The sequence below is a fragment of the Petromyzon marinus genome, chromosome 39 (genome assembly GCF_048934315.1).
Source record: "Petromyzon marinus isolate PM22_M1 ecotype Great Lakes invasive population chromosome 39, UKy_Petmar_22M1.pri1.0, whole genome shotgun sequence".
Taxonomy (NCBI): Eukaryota; Metazoa; Chordata; class Hyperoartia; order Petromyzontiformes; family Petromyzontidae; genus Petromyzon; species Petromyzon marinus.
The window spans coordinates 65,889-86,738 of record NC_133705.1 but is presented as its reverse complement, the minus strand read 5'-3'; the positions used below and the strand labels follow the sequence as shown (position 1 = coordinate 86,738).

The following is a 20,850-nucleotide window of genomic DNA, read 5'->3' as shown; positions in this document are numbered from 1 at the left end:
TTGCCAGGACCTTTCCCGGCACACTGAGGAGTGAGATGCCCCTGTAGTTGTTACAGTCTGTGCGGTCTCCCTTCTTAAAGATGGGGACTATCATGGCATCCGATCACCTCACTTACACCACCATCACTAATACCACCAACACCACCATCACTAACACCACTAACACCACCACCATCACGAGCACCCCCACCACTAATACCACCAACATTAACACCACCACTCCTCCCCCTGCCAGTATGGGACACCAAAGACAAAGATCCCCGTAGAGACTTAACAGGCTGTAGGGGCAAGTGCTGTTAGCCAGCAGTACGTATGAAGGCCGGCACGACACACGAGGGGGTTGGATTGCCAGCACCACGCCCGGCCACCTTTGTCTCCCCAGTGGCGATCTTTACACACCACACCAGGTACTCATTCGAGGTTATGTCAACCTAGGGGAGGCCCAGCACCGGTTCAGATAATCGTTACTGCTGTTGGCCTTTAGAGGGAATCCAACTCGGGGTCGCCGGGTTCATAGCGCGGCGCGCTGTCAGCTCTACGACCGTTCCACACACACACAGATGCACACAGAGACTCGCACACGTACAGACTCACACACACAGAGACTCACACAGACTCACACACACACACAGACTCACACAGAGACTCACACACACACACAGAGACTCACACAGAGACTCACACACACACAGAGACTCACACAGAGACTCACACACAGACACAGAGACTCACACACACACACAGACTCACACATACAGAGTCACACACACACAGAGACTCACACAGAGAGTCACACACACACACACAGAGTCTCACACACACACAGAGACTCACACAGAGACTCACACACATACAGAGAGTCACACACATACAGAGAGGCACACACACAGAGTCTCACACACAGACTCACACAGAGAGACTCACACACACACAGAGAGACTCACACACACAGAGAGTCACACACACAGACTCGCACAGAGAGACTCACACCACCACCACCGCCACCACTCACCCACAGCTCGGTTCCACTCCTGCTCTGGGGTCGGTCCGCGTCTCTCTAACGGCCAAACTGCCAGTGGGAATCACGTGGCGCGAGACGCGGGTGGTGGTCCAAGGTAACCACGCCCCCCGTGACGTCAGAGCCATGAGCTCCTCCCCCTCACATCTGAGCTCCTCCCCTCTGCCCCCCCCCTCGCGACCACGCCCCATGGTCCGCCATTTCCCTCCCCCTCACTACCCCCCTGCCCACCCTGCCCCTCCTCGTGACCCCCCTTCCCCCCCCGCCCCTCCACATTCGCAACCCCCCATGCCCCCTCACAACCCCCCATGCCCCCCCTTTTTCTCCACCTAACGAACCCCCTCTATGCCCCCCTCACCCCCCCCTTGCCCCCCCTGCTCTCCCCCTCGTGACCCGCCCCCTCACCCCCCATGCCCCGCCCCCCTCCCCCGCTGCTACTTCCGCTTAGGCCGGGGCCGAGTGGAGGCGGCGCGCGCTGTGGATTGTGGGTGGCGAGCGGCTGATTTGGATTCCCGCTCACGGCCACCGTCAGTGGCTCGCGAAAGCTTCTGAAGCGGCGGCTCGCTGGGCCTCCTCTACGTCGACTCAGCCTGAAGGTGAGAACCTCGCGCGGTGTGTCCACATCAGCAGTGGCGGCGGTGGGGGGAGACAGAGGAGGCGCCTGGCCCACAGCCGTCATGTTCTGCTGAGTTCACGGCGCTGCTTCAAGCAGAGCTCGGCCCTGCTGCTGCTGTTGAGAGGCACTCCCAGAGGGCCGTGTGGCTGATGGGAATTATAGTTGTGGTTAAATTATAGTTGTGGTTACAGTTGTTGGTCGTGGTTATTGTTGTGTGTTTGTTATTGTGGTGGTTGTGCAGGTGGTGGCACACGAGTTAACCCATAGCACCAGGGTCTAGCCCTCCTCTTGTACCTAGCCAGGCAGAGCAGTCAACCCATGGCACCTGAGTCTGGCCCGTGGCCTCCTCCTGCACGTAGCCTGGCACAGCCGTCAAACCTTGGCACCTGAGTTATTGTGGGGACATCACCGCCACGTAGTGGTGAATGGCGACTGTTGATGTGTGTGGGCTTGTGTGTGAGTATGATGGTGAATGCGTGAGTATGATGGTGAGTATCATGGTGAGTGTATCATGGTTAGTTAGTAATACTGAGTGTGAGTTTGACTAATTCTCCTCCCTCTCGCTGTCTCTGCTTTCCCCCCTAACTACCTCGCCTGGTGTACAGGAGGTTGTGGGTTCGACCCCGACCCTGATGCCTGCTGTATATTTGGAGTTTGCGTGTCTCTGTCTCTCCCCGTGGTCGTGTGGACTTTTTCTCCGGGTCCTCCGGTTTTTCCCTCCACATTTAGAAACATTCGTTTAAAGTTTTGACTTAAAACTTTAGTGACTGTGATGATGAGCCACTTCGTTGAGCTCTCATTGGTGCCAAGTCGCTTCTGAAATAGAGATGTTTAGCTCAGTGGACCTTAGTCTAGTTTTCTCTCTCCTTCCCGAACACAACAACAAGCAGGAGCAGGGGTAGGAGCATTCTCCACTTAGTGGTGGTGACGACACCACGGCGCTTGTGCCAGGATATGTGCACCACAGATATCCATCACGTAGAGACCCATAGAGTCATCACACATAGACCTATACACTCACCACGCACATACCCTCAGACTTGCACAGAGAACCATAGAATCACCACAGAGACCCATAGACTCATCAGACAGAGAACCACAGACTCAAACAGATCCACAGACTCGCACAGAGCCCTATAGACTCACCAAACAGAGACATAGACTCACCAGACAGATACCCATAGACTCAATCGTACGCATACTCACACAGAGACCCATAGACTCACCACAGAGACCCATAGACTCAGAGAGAGACCCATAGACTCACCATACAGACCCATAGAATCACCACATAGAGACCCATAGAGTCATACAAAAACGCATAGACTCACCACGCAGAGAACCACCGAATCAAACAGACTCGCACAGAGCCCTATAGACTCATAAAACAGAGACACATAAACTCACCACACAGAGACCCACGGACTCTCACAGAAACCCATAGACTCACCACACACAGATCCATCGACTCACAGAGAGACCCAAGGGCTCGCGTGTGTGGTTATTTAGTTGAAGGTGGAGGGGGATTACCAGCCCCTTGCACCCATCCAGAACTCCCTGTTGCCACTGTGTGGCTGCGAGGCGACGTGAGGTTTACAGCTGGTCAGGTTTGGCGCCCCCCCCCCCCCCAAAATAGCAATTCTCACAACCACCGCTGCGTTATCGACCGTCGCCATTCGCCAATAAGTGACAGTGACGTCACCACGGCGCCTGTGCCAGGCCAGGTGCACTTTGAAGCCACGTGAAGTGTCGAAGGCTCGCTGACCGGAGGTCCTGGAACAGACCCAGGTGCCATGGGTTGGCTGACTGAGATGACTGGCAGATGCACCACCTGTTCCCTGTACTGTGCCAAATTGCTGCATATTTATCATCCGGTGTTCCGCTCGTTGTTGTGAGCGTCACTCCTCTGTTGTTGGTGGAGGGCGACTGTCTCCAACTGCCCAGTAGAAGCGTCCTTCACGAGCCTCCCTCGCAGAGGCCGATCCCGACACCGCTGGTACCAGTCGTCGGCAAAGCCCACTCAGCTCCACATCCTCCCGTACCGCATCAGTCCACCTCCACTCCAGCCCATGGCGTGCCCGCCCATCTACTCTCAACCACTTACACCACATATTCGTTAACGATGCGCACCCTAATCTGCCACTACGGTTGTGTGCAGGGTGTTGTGATGTCACGTAGTACGACGTTTCTCCTGGTCCCCCCCCCCTCCGTTATAACGCGCCGTCTATCTATGGCCTCGTCGCATTGGCCTTCATGGACGAGTGGTGATGGTGAAAGATGATTCAGCGGTGGACACTGAATTACCGGGGCCCCATTTAACGTTCAGGTGACACGGGGCACGGTACGTGAAGAACCTCTTATCTGTCCTGTAAGCAGACTCCTCTGCGTGGGATATTTAACACCTCTTAATGCACAGATAACAGCCAACTCAGCCTTGCCTGCCGGAGGAGCTCGCTGATGATCGGACAGTGTCCAGATCTCTCAAGGATCTGAGCTACTCGCACACAAAGATCCCCCGTGTAGCCTTTAACAGACTGTTGGGGCAAGTGCTTTATAACATCATCAAAGGGGCGCTGCAATATGATGCAATCAAAATCACCGATCAGAGATTTTCCTATATATTGTCTTTGTTGATCGTGAATCGAGACTAATTGTATTGATTCCACTCAATCGATCCGGCAGCAAGCTCAAAATGTTCGATTTTATCTGCAGTATTCCTCGTTTCACATATCATACAAAGCAACGGTATTGATGCCCGATTTGTATGAGTGGGTGGGTGGCAGGGTGAGTGGGTTTGTGAGTGGGTGAGTGAGTGTGTGGGTGGCTTTAGTAGTTGAGCGAGTGGGTGAGTCAGATAATGAGGCGCCGCAGTGGCGAGATGTTAACTCCCTCGCCCAGAATACAGGATGTAATCAATTCGATCCCGACCCTGAAGCTGTATATTTGGAGTTTTCATCTTCTTCCGTGGTCGCGTCGATTTTTTTGATTCCTTGGGGTTTGTTTTACACGTAGGCTTTCGCGACCAATATTATCCATAATAGAGGTTTTTTTTTGGGTTAGATCGCGTAAATATATAAATGTGTCGTTAAAACCCACCACCACCCGACACAGCCAACTAGTAATGGTTGTCACGTAATCAGAACATGCCAATTTATCACTAGTACAGCACACCGGTGTGTTGGAGAGTCAAGCCACAACATTTACAATCTGAGTACAACGTTTCGCCAGTAATTACAACTAGCTTCATCAGGCGACAGCCAGATTTGTGGAGAAGTTAGTCTGTTTCGTTCCTTATAAAGAGGCATAGATGTGGTGACCACACTTTGGCGCTCTTGATGCAAAGTGGGGAGGGGGGGGGGAGATTAATGAGTCAACGTACATTATGCATGCGCATTATGCGAACCCTTTGCGCTTGTCCTTCCGGTCCATTGTGTGCATTAAAATAGCCGGGTTTTCCCTCCGCATTTCAAATCAACATGCGTTTAAAGGATTTGAATGCAATAAATGTTTACGTGATAAGCCACTTCGTCGACCTATTATTTGTAATCAGGTCACTTGATATACCTCTGTGGGCCTTACCTGGTAAAATAAAAAAAATTGTTTAGTTTCAGTTTATTGGATGGTTGAGTGGGTAGGTGGGATTTTGAGTGCGTGGGTGGGTCAGTTGGAGATTGAGTGGGTGTCAGGGTGAGTGGGTGGGTAAATTGGTGAGTGAGTGAGTGTGTTTGAGATCCAGTGGGTGGGTTTGTGAGTGGGTGGGTGAGTAGGTGGCTGAGCCGGAGAGTGGAGTGCCATGGTGGCAAGTTGTTAACTGCCTCGTCTTTTATAAACTAGGTCATGGGTTCGATCCCGACCCCGATGTCTGTATATTTAGAGTGAGTGGGTGTGTAGGTGGGTGCATAGGTAAGTTCTTGAGTGAGTGGCTTGGTGTGTTGATGAGTCAGTGGGTTAGTGAGTGAGTGGGTTTGTGAGTGGGTGAGTGAGTGTGTGGGTGGCTTTAGTAGTTGAGTTGGTGGGTGAGTCAGATAATGAGGCGCCACAGTGGCGAGATGTTAACTCCCTCGCCTGGTATATTGGAGTTCGTAGGTTCCCCCCAACCCTAAAGCCTGTATACATTTGGAGTTTGCATCTTCTCCCCATGGTCGGGTGGAATTTTCTCCGGGTTCTCCGGGTTGTCCCTCCGTATTTAGAAACATGCATTTATAGAATGTGGCTGCTATAACGTTCTACGTGAAAAGCCACTTCATTGAACTGTTATTTGTCGTCACGTGGCTTCTGAAAAATATCTATTTTGCTGTGGGCCTGACCTGGTAAAATATAAAAAAAATATTCAAAATTTAGTTTAGTGTGTGGATAATTGGGTGGGTGGATGAATGGGCAAGTGCATGGGTGAGTGCCTGGGTGGGTTTATGGGTACTGAGTGGCTGGGTGAGTCAGTGCCTGGATGCATGTGACGGTGGGTGTTTAAGTGAGTGGGTGACTGTGTGGGTTAGTGGGTGGGAGAGTCATATAGTGGGGGGCCACAGTGGCGATATGTTAACTACCTCGCCTCGTATACAGAAGGTTGTGGGTTCGATCCTGACCCTAATGCCTGTATATTTCCCTCCACATTTAGAAACATGTATATAGAGGAGTTGGTTGCTATAAATGTATACATGATAAGCCACTTTTTTGAGCTATAATTTTTGGCGATGGTGCTTCTGAAAACAATATTTATAGCTCAGTGGGCCTTACCTGGTAAAATAAACCTGGTTGAGTTAGTGGGTGGTTGAGTTAATGGGTAGTTTAATTACTGGGTGGCTTTATTATTGTTTGGTTGAGTGATGGGTGGGTGGATGATTAGTTATTTGGGTAGTGGGTGATTTGGTGAGTCGGTGAGTGGCCGAGAGAGTGGGAGGTGGTTGGGTGAGTGTGTGGGTTAGAAATAGACTGGGTGGCAGGGTGAGTGGATATGTAAGTGGGTGAGTGAGTAGGTGAGTGGCTGGGTAATTAGGTGAGTGGCTCGGTAAATAATTGAGCAGCTGGGCGAGTAGGTGAGTGTATGGGTGAGTGTGGGTGGGTATGTGGTTGGGTGAATGAGTGTGTGGGAAGGAGGTTAGGTGGGTAGTGGGTGGGTTATACATTGAGTGAGTGCGTTAGTGACTGGGTGAGTGAGTGGGCAGGTGGGTGGGTGAGTGGGTGGGTTAGCGATTGAGTGGCTCGGTGAGTGAGTGCTGGGTCGGTGAGTGGGTGAGTAGGTGAGTGTGTGGGTGCTAGTTAGTGGGTGGGTGATTGATGGGGTGGGTGTGTGAGTGAGGAGATAGGTGGGTGGGTTGGTGAGTGCATGAGGGAGTAAGTGGGTGGTTGGGCGAGTGCATAAGTGAGTGGGTCAGTGAGTGGGTGTGTGGGTGTGTGTAGATTAGTTTGGTATGAGATTGAGTGGGATGCTGGGTAAGTGGTTGAGAAGATAGGTGGGCAAGTTAATGAGTGAGTGGGTGGGTGAGCGGAGGGGTGAGTGACGGGTTGGGTGAGTGAGTGAATGGGTGAGTGACGGCTGGGTGGGTAATTTAACATGGGAAGTTGAGTGGGTAAGTTAGCGTGTAAGTGAGTGGATGGTTGAGTCAGAGAGTGAGGCGCCAAGGTGGTGAGATGTTCACTATTTTGCCTAGTACACAGGAGGTGGTGGATTTGATCCCGACCCTGTCGCCTGTATATTTGGAGTTTGTAAGTTCTCACCCGTGGTCGCCAGGATTTTGTTCTAAATCCTCAGGGTTTTCCCTCTGCATTTAGAAGCAACATGCGTTTAGAGGATTTGGCTGCAATAAATGTATCTGTGATAAGCCACTCGTATATCTATCATTTGTAGCCAGGTCTATTCTGAAAAGGATCTATATAGCTCAATGGGCCTTGCCTGGTGACATAAAAAGTAAATTTCGGTTGAAAGCTTTCATGACTGCAAGGATTCATCTTCTTGGTTCTTTCGGTAAAGTCACGTAGAATGGGAATAAAATAATAAAATAAAATAAGACAATAAAATTCTCACGACGTTTTGGCCACAACACAAGTGGCCTTCTTCAAGTGAAGAGACAGGTCTGTCCGGAAGACAGAGCTTGAATGAACGCTGACATGCAAGGACCGCGTCTATTAAGCTGTGTGGGCGGAGTTAAAATATGAATTTTCATGTTACCAGCATCACCTCCGGAGAGGAGGAGTGAGGGGGCTGGGAACACAGGCAGAGAAGAAACAAGAAAAGGGGCAAGTGCAACAGCCAAGGTGCGCTGTTGTGTCCTGAGTTGCCTTATGACTATGCTGTAAACTGGACTACTATATAATACAATATTATACCTTCCAATCTAAACTACATGGTATAACATCATATCATAGACAAATTCCACTTTTGAATTATACAATGCGTTACTTTACACTACCCTATACTTTAGATTATAAACTATTAGACTTGTGATATTACACTATGTCTTATTCTATGAACCCAACTATATACCACACTGATGTATATTCATTATGCAATTACGATGCTATATATTGCCTTATGAGTTATGTTAAACATTACAATGTTATACTATTAATTATTATACTACTTGTTGTCAACCATAGCATTGACCGTGGTGTGAGAAGTATTAAGAGGCAGTGCCAGCGAAAGGGCTGCAGTTTGAAAATCACCATAAAATACAATCAATTAAGAACCGAAATGGTTTAAAACATCTTTCCAATGGTTACTAAGCCAGAATCCATCTTCTCGGTTGAAATTGTCTCTGTGCTTGTATATGTGGATGGCCTCATGAACGAATCTCTCATGGTAGCCGGTTGGCTTGCAAAGAACCTCTGTCTTGGAGAAGTCAATGTCATGTGAGCCCACTGAATTATAACAGTGATCTGCCACGGCAGAGGAGTTCGTCCTACCGTGTTTCAAGTCTGCTTTATGTTCGCGGATGGGGTCCGATATATGTCGTATGGTTTCTCCAATGTAGCTGCTACCACAGAGGCACTTTAGTTTGTAAATGCCCGGGTACTGTATGTCTGGAACCACATCCTTTACAGATGGAACCAGATCACGGATTTTTTGTACTGTGTTGAATCGGACCTGGATCTTGTGTTTATTCAGGATTTTGGAGATATTTTTGTGACCCCCGCAATGTACAGTGAGGGAAAAAAGTATTTGATCCTCTGCTGATTTTGTACGTTTGCCCACTGACAAAGAAATGATCAGTCTATAATTTTAATGGTCGGTTTATTTGTGGTGAAGGTTGTTTTGAAAACGAGCTATGTAGCTCATTGGGCCTCACCTGGTAAAATAAACATAATTTAGTGTGTAGGTGAGTGAGCGGTGTGTGAGTGAGTGCATACGTGTGTAGGTGAGTGGGCGGTGGGTGAGTGAGATATTGGGTTAGAGATATAGTAGTGGGTCGCTTGCTGAGTGGGTGAGTGGCTCGGTGGTTAAGTTAGTGGTGGTTGAGGTAGTGGGTGGTTTAATTCATAGGTGATTTAGTTTGTGAGTGGTTGAATTATTGGGTGGTTGACTGATGGGTGGGTGAATAATTCCGTGGTAATGGGTGAGTAGATGAGTGGGCGGGTGGTTGGGTGAGTGGGGGATTAGAAATTGAGTGGATTGCAGGGTAAGTGGATGTGTAAGTGGGGTGGGTAAGTAGGTGAGTGGCTGAGGGAGTGGGCAGCTGGTTGGGTGAGTGGGTGGGTTAGAAATTGAGTGGGTGGCAGGGTCAGTTGATGTGTAAGTACTGGGTGAGAAGGTGAGTGGCTCATTGAGTGAGTGGATGGGCGAGTAGGTGAGTGGATGGATGAGGGAGTGAGTGGGTGGGTGAATTAGTTGGTGGGTGAGTGGATGTTTGGGTGGGTGGATGAGTGAGTGAGTGTGTGGGTGAGTGAGTGTGTGGGTAGGTGGTTAGGTGGTTAGTGTGTGGGTTAGAAATTGAGTGGGTTAGTACCTGAGTGAGTGAGTCGATGGGTGGGTTGGTGAGTTCGTTGTTGGATGAGTGGGTGAGTATTAGTGGGTAGGTATGTAGGTGAGTGATTGACTGTGTGGGTGGGTGAATGAGTGAAGAGATGGGTAGGTGGGTTCGTTGGTGGGTGCGTGAGTGAGTGAGTAAGTGGGTGCGTGAGTGCATAAATGGGTAGGTGAGTGAGTTAGTGGGTATGAGATTGCGTGGGTGGTTGGGTGAGTGGTTGAGAATTCATTTTGATGAGTTAGTGGGTGGGTGAGTCGGTGAGTGAGTGGTTGGGTTAGCGTATGGGTAAGTGAGCGAGTGGTTGGGTGAGTGTGTGGGGTAGTGAGTGATTGGATAAGTGGGTGAGTGAGGGGCTGGGTGGTTGGCTTGGGTAGTGAGATTGTGGGTGGGTAAGTGAGTGGGTGAATGGGTGATTTGGTCGGTGAGTGTGTGAGTAAGTTAGTCGGCACGTGATTGAGCGGGTGGCTGGCTGAGTGCGGGAGAAGATGGGTGGGTGAGTTAGTGGGTAGGTGAGTTGGTGCGTGGTTGGGTGAGTGAGGGGGTGGTTGGGTGAATGGGGGAGTGACTGGTGGGTGGGTAAGTTAATGTGGGAGGTTGAGTGGGTGAGTTAGTGTGTAATTGGGTGAGTGGGTCAGAGAGCGGTGTGCCACTATGGTGAGATATTAACTACCTCACTGAGTATACAGGAAATCGTGTCTTCGATTCTGACCCTGCTGCCTGTATATTATGAGTTTTAATGTTTTGCCTGTGTCCTCGTGGATCTTTCTCCCGGTCCTCCAGATTTATCCCTCCGCATTTAGAGTCAATATTTGTTTAGAAGATTTGGCTGCACTAAATGCCAGCTTGATAAGCCACTTCGTTCACGTATCAGTTGTAACCATATCACTTCAAAAATGTTTTATATAGCTCTGTGGGGCTTACCTGGTAAAATACAAAATAGTTTAGTTGTAGTTTATTGGATGGGTGATTGGGTAGGTGGGTAGTTCGGTGCGTGGGTGGTTTAGAGGTTGAGTAGGTGGCAGGATGAGTGGGTGGGTGAGTAGATAAGTGGCTGGTGAGCAGGTGGGTGGGTGAGTGCATGAGTTATAGATTAAGTGGGTGGATGGGTCAGTGTGTGATTTGGGGCATGAATAGGTGAGTGGGTGGGTTAGTGGAGTGTTGAGTGAGTGGGTCGTTGAGTTAGTGAGTGGGGGGTATGCAGGTGGGTTCGTAGGTAAGTGGTTAAGTGAGTGGCTGGGTGTGTTGATGAGTGAGTGGGTTTCGCGATTGAGTGGGTGCCAGGGTGATTGGGTTCATGAGTGCTTGGCTGGGTGTTTGAGTGGGTGGGTGGGAGGCTGAGTCAGAGTGGAGCGCCAGGGTAGCGGAATGTTAACTCCCTCGCCATTTGTATAGGACATCGTGGGTTCGGTCCCGATCGTGACGCCTGTATATTTGGAGTTTGCATGTTCTCCCTGTGGTTGCATGGATTTTTCTCTGGGACCTCCGAGTTTTTCATGCATATTTAGAAATATACATTTAGAGGCTTTGGCTGCTATAAATGTCCACGTGATAAGCCACTTGTTTGAGCTATCATTTGTTTGCCACGTCGTTGCCGACAAGGATCTGTATAGCTCAGTGGGTCTTACCTGGTGAATTTAAAATAATTCAATTGTAGTTGAACTATTTTAAGTGAATAGGTGGATGAGTGGGTCGGTGGGTTGGTGAGTGGCTGGTTTAGTAAGTGAGAGGTTGGATTAGTGGGTGGGTGGTTGAGTTGTTGGTTTAGAGCAGTGGTTCTTAACCTGGGTTCGATCGAACCCCAGGGGTTCGGTGAGTCGATCTCAGGGGTTCGGCAGAGCCCCCGCCACGGAGGTCCGGACACACTTGAATTATTGTGTAAATGTGTGATGACACACACGGCCCGCTTGGCCATCACTGGCTGCAGATGATCATGCTACACTGCTTGGCCAATCAGCGCTGCGGGGAATTTAGTGCGTACTCAGTAGTCAACGTGTGACTGTTGTTGTCGTACGTCGTGTGATTTCTTTAATATTTTATCGATGCTAACTATGTCGGGCAAAAGAAGAAAGTGGTCGGACGAATATGTACAATATGGATTCTCATGTATCACGGAACGTGATGGGAGTGAGCGTCCTATCTGCATGATTTGCAACGCCAAGTTGAGCAACTCTAGTCTTGCACCAGCAAAACTAAAGGAACACTTCTTGAAGCTGCATGGAGACGGGGAATACAAGAACACAACACTTGCTGAATTCAGGGTGAAGAGAGCCAGATTCGATGAAAGGGCCACTCTGCCTGCTCTTGGATTTGTACCTGTTAACAAACCGATCCTGACAGCATCGTACGAAGTTGCTTACCTGATCGCAAAGCAGGGCAAGCCACACACCATTGGTGAAACACTTGTGAAACCAGCTGCATTAAAGATGGCGAATCTGATACTCAGAACAGCGGCCGAAGGTAAATTATCCCAAATTCCCCTTTCAAATGACACCGTCAGTGACAGAATAGAAGACATGAGTAAAGACATCTTGGCTCAAGTAGTCGCGGATCTGATTTCAAGCCCGGCAAAATTCAGCCTTCAACTCGACGAAACCACAGACGTTTCTGATCTAAGCCAGCTTGCTGTTTTTGTACGCTATGTGAAAGACGACATGATAAAAGAAGAGTTTTTATTTTGTAAGCCTCTTACAACAACAACGAAGGCAGCCGATGTGAAGAAGCTTGTGGATGACTTCTTCAGAGACAACAATCTTTCATGGGATATGGTTTCTGCAGTTTGTACGGACGGAGCTCCAGTCATGCTGGGAAGAAAGTCTGGTTTTGGTGCGCTAGTAAATGCCGATGCACCACACATCATTGTGACGCATTGTATTCTGCACAGGCATGCGTTGGCAACAAAAACCTTACCTCCAAAAATGGCAGAAGTATTAAAAACTGTGGTGGAATGTGTGAACTATGTGCGAAAAAGTGCTCTGAGGCACCGCATCTTCAGTGAGCTGTGTAAAGAAATGGGCTCTGAATTTGAGGTACTTCTGCTCCATTCTAATATTCGGTGGTTATCCCGGGGACAGGTGCTGAATCGTGTTTTTGCCATGCATGTGGAATTAGCCCTGTTTTTGCAAGAGCACCAACACTGCCATGCAGATTGCTTCAAAAATCCTGAGTTCATTCTCATTTTAGCGTACATGGCTGATATATTCGCAGCTCTCAATCATCTCAATCAGCAGATGCAGGGTGGTGGAGTCAATATCATGGAAGCGGAAGAACACCTGAAGGCTTTTCAAAAAAAGCTACCGTTATGGAAACGACGAACAGAGAACAATAACTTCGCAAACTTCCCGCTTCTGGACGACTGTGCAAGTAAGATCGAAGATGTGTCTGGAATCGGAGATATTTCTGTATCCACGGAACTGAAGCAAACAATTGCCACGCACTTAGATGAGCTTGCAAAGTCTCTCGACGGATATTTCCCTACAAGAGAGTCATATCCAGCATGGGTGAGACAGCCGTTCACGTTTGCTGTTGAAACAGCAGATGTCAATGATGAATTCCTCGACGAAATCATTGAAATTCAGCAGAGCCAGGTTCAACAGCAACTCTTCAGAACAACAACGCTCTCAACGTTTTGGTGTCGACAAATGAACAAGTATCCAGTTATTGCTAAGAAAGCCCTGGATTTTTTTATACCATTTGTTACAACATATCTTTGTGAGCAATCCTTTTCGAGGATGCTGGACATAAAAACGAAGAAAAGGAACAGACTTTGCTGTGAAAATGACATGAGAGTGGCACTTGCCAAGGTGAAGCCACGCATATCTGAACTGATCTCTCAAAGGCAACAGCAGAAGTCACATTGATTTCCAGGTATGTAATTTGTTGTGAGTTTATGCATTGTGTTGGTTTTATTCTTTGAACAAGGTAATGTTCATGCACGGCTCATTTTGTGTACCAGTAAAAAACATATCTATGTCTTGAATTTGAAAAAAATCACATTTTATTTTTCACTAAAGAGGGGTTCGGTGAATGCGCATATGAAACTGGTGGGGTTCGGTACCTCCAACAAGGTTAAGAACCACTGGTTTAGAGGTTCGGTACGTGGCAGGGTGAGTGAGTGGGTGGGTGGCTTTACGAGTGGGTGGGTGGGTGGATAAGTCAGAGAATGGGGCGCCATGGTGGCTAGGAGATGTTAACTACCTCGCCTGGTATATTGAACTTCGTAGGTTCGATCCCGACCTTGACGCCTGCTGTATATTTGAAGTTTTCATGTTTTCCCCGTGGTCGTGCAGGTCTTTCTCCAGTTTCTCCAGTTTTTCCCTGCACATTTAGAAACATGAGTATTTTGAGCATTTGGCTGCTATAAATTTCTATATGATAAGCCACTTCGTTAGGCTATCATTTGTGGCCAGGTCGGTTCTGAAAAATAGCTCTGGTAAAATAAAAAAATGGTTTCATTTATAGTCTACATAGGATTGACTTCCCAGGAATTAACACTCATTGTATAAACCCCAGAAGAATATTGTTTTGAGTCACCCAAACCAGAATGTGAACTGATATATTCGTATTTTCAAGCGAGGTTCTCGGCCACAGACCACCTGGACAAATATGATGTAGTTTAGTTTGCATATGAATTATTACTTGGGGTTTGTTGACATGATAAAGTTAATGTTTTCTTTGACAGGTCTATTGTGTTGTACACTCTGACAGGGGCTCAGGCTTGTTGGGGCAGCATCTGGCTGAAATGCACCTTCACAACAGGAAGATTGGAGAGAGGCTTCACAAGGAAGAGAAAACTCGGTATTGAATCATGAAAATGTAAAACATGTGGAAAACTAGGCCCACCGATCCAACCCTAGCATCATGTCAACTATGTATTATGTTGACATTCCTTCGCACTGAGAGTAGGCATGCTAATTGGATCTAATGAATATGTGTAAACAGGCGATTTGTGTGTAAACAAACACATTTCATACAGCTGTTTATTAATCGTAAAAATAAAGCGATTGAGCTAGTGAATGAGATAGACACATGCTGTCATTATTTCATACATGAACACAACCAGCCAGCCAGCGGTCATGCTTTTCCACACCTAATCACATTCATCTCTTTGTTTTAGCCATCTTTGTGATGAAGGGAACTGTATTGTTCATGTGTGTGCAATGTACTTTTCAGAATATGAATTATGTTGGGTAATATATGAATTATGGCTATTAAAAGTATCTTTATTTAAGTCCATCAGGGCAAACTCTTCTGCAAAGGAGACTTAGAGCATTCAACATTGCGTCCCTTTATATTTTTGCTAATCGCAATATTTTTCGATTTAAAGCTTTCGTGACTGCAGGGATTCATATTCTTGGTTCTTTCGGTAAAGTCACGTGGAAGGGAAATAATAAAATAATACAAATAAAACATTATATAATAAAATTTTCACGAAGTTTCGACCACAACGCAAGCAGACGTCCTCAGATGAAGAAACAGAGCTGTCGGAAAGACAGCGTCTTAATGAACACTGCCTAGTGTTCACTGCCCAGTGAGGACCTGAGGACGGCTGCTTGCGTTGTGGCCGAAATGTCGTGAGAATTTTATTATATTATGTTTTATTTGTATTATTCCCCTTCTACGTGACTTTGCCGAAAGAACCAAGAATATAATCTCAATATGTTCAGGAGATAAATGTCAAGGTCTGCTAGCCAAAAGAAGGCTTTAGGAGAGAGTTCATGTAGTTTTGCTATTCATTCATTAAAGGGCAATAGAGTAAATGCTAAAATAAATGTTTCCAGCTAATTTTTTATATACGCTAGATTTACAAGTCTATAATGTACAGAAAATACCATGGTTGGCCAGACCATCGCTCGGCATCTGCATGTGGCTCCTGGGCAGTTCAAGTGTGGCTCTGCAGAGGCGCTGCTAATTTGTAACTCTTCAATTTAACTTTATATGAAGTGAGAACAATCTGGTATCGGAGGCAGGCCATGAGTACTCCCAGGGCACTGAGATTTCTAAACTCAAAATTCCACAGCCAGTCAACACGAGTCAACTTCTGTATGGCTAATCTTTATCTCTTGTGGCTCCCGCGGCCATCTGAAGATTATGGTATGCTGCTGGTAGGGTCAGGAAAGTTGGTCACCCTCGGTATATATCTGTATATGCGTTGATGATTTTGTGCAATGTTCAGCTGCTCCGTCACGACAGGGGTCCCAGTCAGTTTGAGACTGCTAAATTAAGGTTCTCATGTGCTTTACAGATTTTGATAAAAATTTCAGTCTTGAATTTCTCCCAACAGGTATGGACCCTGGGCAGGAGGATGTAGGGTATGTGGGTTTCATACGGCTATATGCTGTGGTTACATCCCCCATGTGATCTCCGCTTTAAAGTCATGAGACTGGTTGTAGCCCATTTAAATTTTAATATACCCGTTTAACACGTAGGCTTTCGCGGCCAATATCCATAATATCGTTTTTTTTGGGTTGGATCGTTGAAATATAAATTTGTTGTTATACCCGCCACCGACACAGCCAATTCGTAAGGTTTGTCACATAAACAGAACATTCCAATTCGTGAAGGGCTCACAAGTGATGTCATCACATCTATCCCTCCAAGGAATGAAACAGGAGGATTTCTCTACGAATTTGGCTGTCCACCTAATGATGATAGTTGTAATTACTGGCGAAACGTCATACTCAGATTGTAAATGTTGTGGATTTTCTCTCCAACACTTCAGTATGCTGTACTAGTAGCGGATTGGCATGTTCCGTTTACGTGACAACCTTACTAATTGGCTGTTAGGTGGTGGTAGGTTTAACAGCTCATTTATTTTTATGCGATCTAACCCAGAAAAAAGCATATTATAGATTTAATATACCCTTTTGTTGAAGGACAGCCTGGGTGACCAAAGTTTTATAGGAGCGGCAATAATGTTTACTTGATTAAATTAGTTTTATCATGGAGCGGTGAAATCAGCTGTTGTTCAGATGTCAGTCTAATTAGTATTACATCGTAGAAATATGAGAGTCCTTTGTGTAATAGTCTATTAACCACTGATGATGGTAACATTGGTTTAAGGTTACATTTTAAGAAGAACTAGATTGACGTACATTTTATCTTGCATAAGTACACACATTTATAAAACAATATATTTGATAAAAAAATGCATATATTTTCTTCCATTGCACACAGTTGTACCATTGATAACAGGGCACACAGTTACAACTGACATCACCAGATGTCACTCAAGTTCCCGCAGAGATCGATCTTGCATAACCAGTGTTCACATAATCAGTTATGTTTTCGCTAATTACCAATTACACTCAGCCGGGTTTGACAGACTTGTATGAATGTATGTTGAACTTCCTTTCCACCGTACATAGCCAACCGTGCTAAACGGAGGTGCGGGAATTAAGCGCAGAACCTATCGTTAGGATCAATGCTGTTGTAATTTTTTATGAGGATATCAATTGGTGGCTAAAATGAGATGTTCAAAGACTACAGCATGATAATCGGTACATAACATGAGTGTCGAATTATGTCTTAAGAATTACCCAGCCATTTGTACATAAAATTCAACGTTTCTGGGTGACCGTGTTCTTCATTGCAAGGCCCGCGGGCCGGTGGCAGTCCCTGGTGTCCTTTTTACTGCGACCCCTGACGTGCAGTCCCCGACAATACACACAAGTGAAAACACCCCATCATGCTGTCAAACCCCCCAATGGTTTCAAATGTGAGATGGCTCTTTCACTGATAATGTCTTATTCGCGAAAGTGGCCCGCCTCCGAAAATGAGTGAATATCACTGTTTTAGGTCAAGGATTGGCCAAATAAAGTAGGTATTATTTGCTTATGTTTTTAAATGTCTGTAATAAAACTATATTTATGCCACCAGCTGAATGAGTGGCAGGAGGACTGGGTGACGTTCTTCTCACGGCAGCGACTGCAGCTTCAGCCAGACATGATAGAGAAGGACTACGGTGAACGGGAAACCCGCGAGCTCTGGTCTCGGCTTCAGGTTCGTAAGCCGTTTCACTCTCGCCCTTAACCCTTTCCTGTTCCGAGACGACTGCTCATTTCAGGATGGGTCTCGTTCACCGAATCTCGGAACGTGCAAGCGGTTCAGCGGTAATTTTATTTAGAGAGGCATAGCGCCGTTGTTTTTAAAGACATTGTACTCGCCGCAGAGCACCGTAGCGACAGGACAGCACTCTATTATAGCTGGTACCAAACTGTGCTACCCACCTTCCCGCACGGCCTTGTGGGATCCTCGGTACCGATAAAGTTATTTAATATTTATTTCCTATTACGTTCCGATGACGTACACGAGATTCAGCGGTGAACGGGATGCACCCCGCAATTTGCAGTCATCTCGGAGCAGGAAAGAGTTAATACATGCAGCAGTGTAGCTCATCATGTGCACAGCCATATGGGAAACCCATTTGATCGCAGTGGGTTTTCGAGGTGACTTTAAAGGTAAAGTGGTGTTTCACACGCAGGCTTTCGCGACCAATATTATTCATGATAAAGTTTTTTTTGGCTTAGATAGCGTAAGTGTAAATGCGTGGTACACCCACATCCACCCAACACAGCCCATTAGTAATGTTTCTGGCATGAACAGAACGTGCCATTTATGTTATTGCTCGGCACTCTTGTGTGTTAGAGAGGAAACGCGGAACATTTTAAAATGAGTACGACCTTTCGCTGGTGATTACAACCAGCATCATCAAGCAATTGCCAGAAGCGTTCTGGCTTCTGGCAATTGCCTAATGGAAATTGGAGGTGGGTGTACGACGCATGTAAATTTATGCGATCTAACTCGAAAAAAACGTTATCATGAATAAAGTGGTGTTGTTTTTTGCGTGGTGTGCAGCTTCGGTTGGGGGATTTTTTCCGGGACGTAGAGGTGGTTCCGGCACTGCTCCACGGTGACCTATGGACTGGGAACGCTGCAGAGATTAATGAAGGGCCTGTCATCTTTGACCCAGCCTCCTTCTATGGGCACTCGGAGTACGAGCTTGCCATCGCTGGGTAAGAAAAAACTCAAACAACCAAAACAATAGCAGCAACTGCCGTTCACTGCCCTGTCTGTGGCATGCAAGGTTCATTCTTATAACCTCAGTGTGGCAAGGGCTGGCTCATTAAATAAATAACAGAGACCAGGTAGAGTTGTGGTTGAGATGTCTACATGCTGAGGTCTCCACCCTCTCTATTTGCTAACTTACAAAGACTCATTACTTCCTTGCTAAGGCTTTTTGGGCAAATCCTGTTAAAGCTGATACGGTGCACATAACAATAGTGGAACGATAAAACTTTTACTTATCCACGGCACTTGAGGATGCTTGAATGTTCCAGAAACACAGTTTGTCGAACAAGGAACCCCTGTTTCAGAGACAAGTTGCCACTGATGTGCTTTACCAGGAATCCAAGCTGAAGATAATTCATTACATGTCAAATGGAATTCAAACCCTCAGAGCTGGGATATGCTTCAGTGAACAAAAACACATTTGACATGATGTTTACTGTGCAGCCATTGGTGACCAAGTTGAGACCACATCATTCCTGCCCTCAATTCGCAGGAACGTTTGTTGATAGATGGCTCACTGAATTTTGAACGGAGGACCTCAATGGCATTAGCTCGGTGCTCTGACATTGAAATTAACCTCGAGCCACTCAATTTCCTGCATTACGTTGAATTTGTGAAAATGTTGTTCATTGTTATGTTGTTCGTGCTGGAACAGCAGCATTGTAGGATTTTGAATGTTTGGTGTTGTTTGGGTGCAGGATGTTCCAGGAGCTTTAGCTCCACGCTTCACTCATCCTACCACGCTCTCATCCCAAAGTCACAAGGCTTCGGCAAGAGCCAGAAGCTCTAGCAACTCTTCCACTACCTGAACCACTGGAATCACTTTGGGACAGGATACCGAGGGTCATCCATCTCCACCATGCGCAGTCTCCTCAAGTGAATGAACGGTGCAGGAAATCGTGGGCTATGGTGTATGACTATAAAAATTCTTATCGGCCATGATATACATGCTATACATTGTTGAATAAAGGCCTTCCCTAAGCCACCACTAAATCTCACGAAACTAGTCCATTTAAATGCTGTGCAATGCCCTAGGCATTCCACGTAAGTGTGACCAGGGGTCCCTTTGTTCCGCATCCTGGCCGTGATCTCCACGCGAAAACTGGGTCAGTTAATGTCCAAATCAGAATCTTTAATTAGGCTGGACGAATCTGATGAGCTATGAAGCTCTTTTTTTCACAGATGTCCAGTCGGGGCGAGTCAGAAAGTTACAACAACAAACAACAGTACAAACAGATGGGAGGGCAAAGTAAGGGAACGCGAAGCAAATTTTTACTTAACTTTCGTGACTGCAGGAATGTATATTCTTGGTTCTTTCGGTAAAGTCACGTAAATAGAAAAAAAAAACAATAAAATAAAGACCGCTTGTGTTGCGATTGAAACATCGTGGGTTTTTTGCTTTTATTAATTTCAATTTATTTTTTATTTGTTATTTTTTTAATTTATTTTTTTTATTTAATTTGAATTTTATTTCTTGTTTTCTATTTACGTGACTTTACCGAAAGAACCAAGAATATGAACGCTAAGCAAGTCATGAAATAAAAATATAAAAGAGTTCAAATTGCATTAGTGCATCAATTCCTGCCAAAAATTTTTATCACCAAATGCCATTTTGGGCAAGGCAGCATAACAAAAACAATCCCAGATGTTTGGCTAGTACCAGTTACATTGTATGTGTTTGTTGTTGTTTTGCTATGGGAGTAAACCCTTGCAGAGAAAGGGACCAGAATTAGGAAAGTGAAACCAGGCACTCCTTCAGAAGATGCCATGCACGGGCGTGACCACTGCACCACCCTGACGCCCAAACAAATGTAATTCAAATAATCTACAATACTGGCAAATAAACCCTATTAGTATCAACCGAATGTCTGGACAATCTGACCCCCTCTACACAAGTAACAGTTGAGAGTCAACGCTGTGATGTTGTGCGATTGGTGCAAGCGGGGTGAGGTCAAGGTCGATGACTGCTTCCAGCGGTGTCAAGGTGAGCGTTTTGAAGAGGCTCGTGAAGGATGATACTTGGCAGTTGGGTGCAGTCTCCCTCCATTAACAACAGAGGGCAGAGGAGCGACGCTCACAATTGGCTGAGCACTGGGCGTATACAACGCATGAAGTCGGCAGCAAGTTTATCTCAGGGAGTTGACCCGCACACGACAACTGGGTCTGTCCCGCGTGTTCACGCTATAATG

General features: G+C 46.6%; 1 protein-coding gene across 3 annotated transcripts; it reads left to right on the top strand.

Annotated features, from left to right (window-relative positions):
- Positions 1-1,458: 1,458 nt before the first annotated feature.
- Positions 1,459-20,521, top strand: LOC142930442 (fructosamine-3-kinase-like). Of its 3 annotated transcripts, XR_012946378.1 has the most exons (6): positions 1,459-1,614; positions 7,804-7,886; positions 14,300-14,389; positions 17,471-17,593; positions 18,449-18,606; positions 19,360-20,521. XR_012946378.1 is itself a non-coding variant. In XM_076072799.1 (5 exons), exons 3-5 carry the CDS (start codon positions 17,537-17,539, stop codon positions 19,376-19,378), a joined length of 234 nt encoding a protein of 77 aa, XP_075928914.1. In that variant the 5' UTR covers positions 1,464-1,614; positions 14,300-14,389; positions 17,471-17,536; the 3' UTR covers positions 19,379-20,521. The 3 variants fall into 3 exon arrangements, 2 of the variants coding, with proteins under 2 accessions (XP_075928915.1, XP_075928914.1); XM_076072799.1 differs by lacking the exon at positions 7,804-7,886 and having other exon boundaries at positions 1,464-1,614; XM_076072800.1 differs by lacking the exons at positions 7,804-7,886; positions 14,300-14,389 and having other exon boundaries at positions 1,463-1,614.
- Positions 20,522-20,850: the final 329 nt, after the last annotated feature.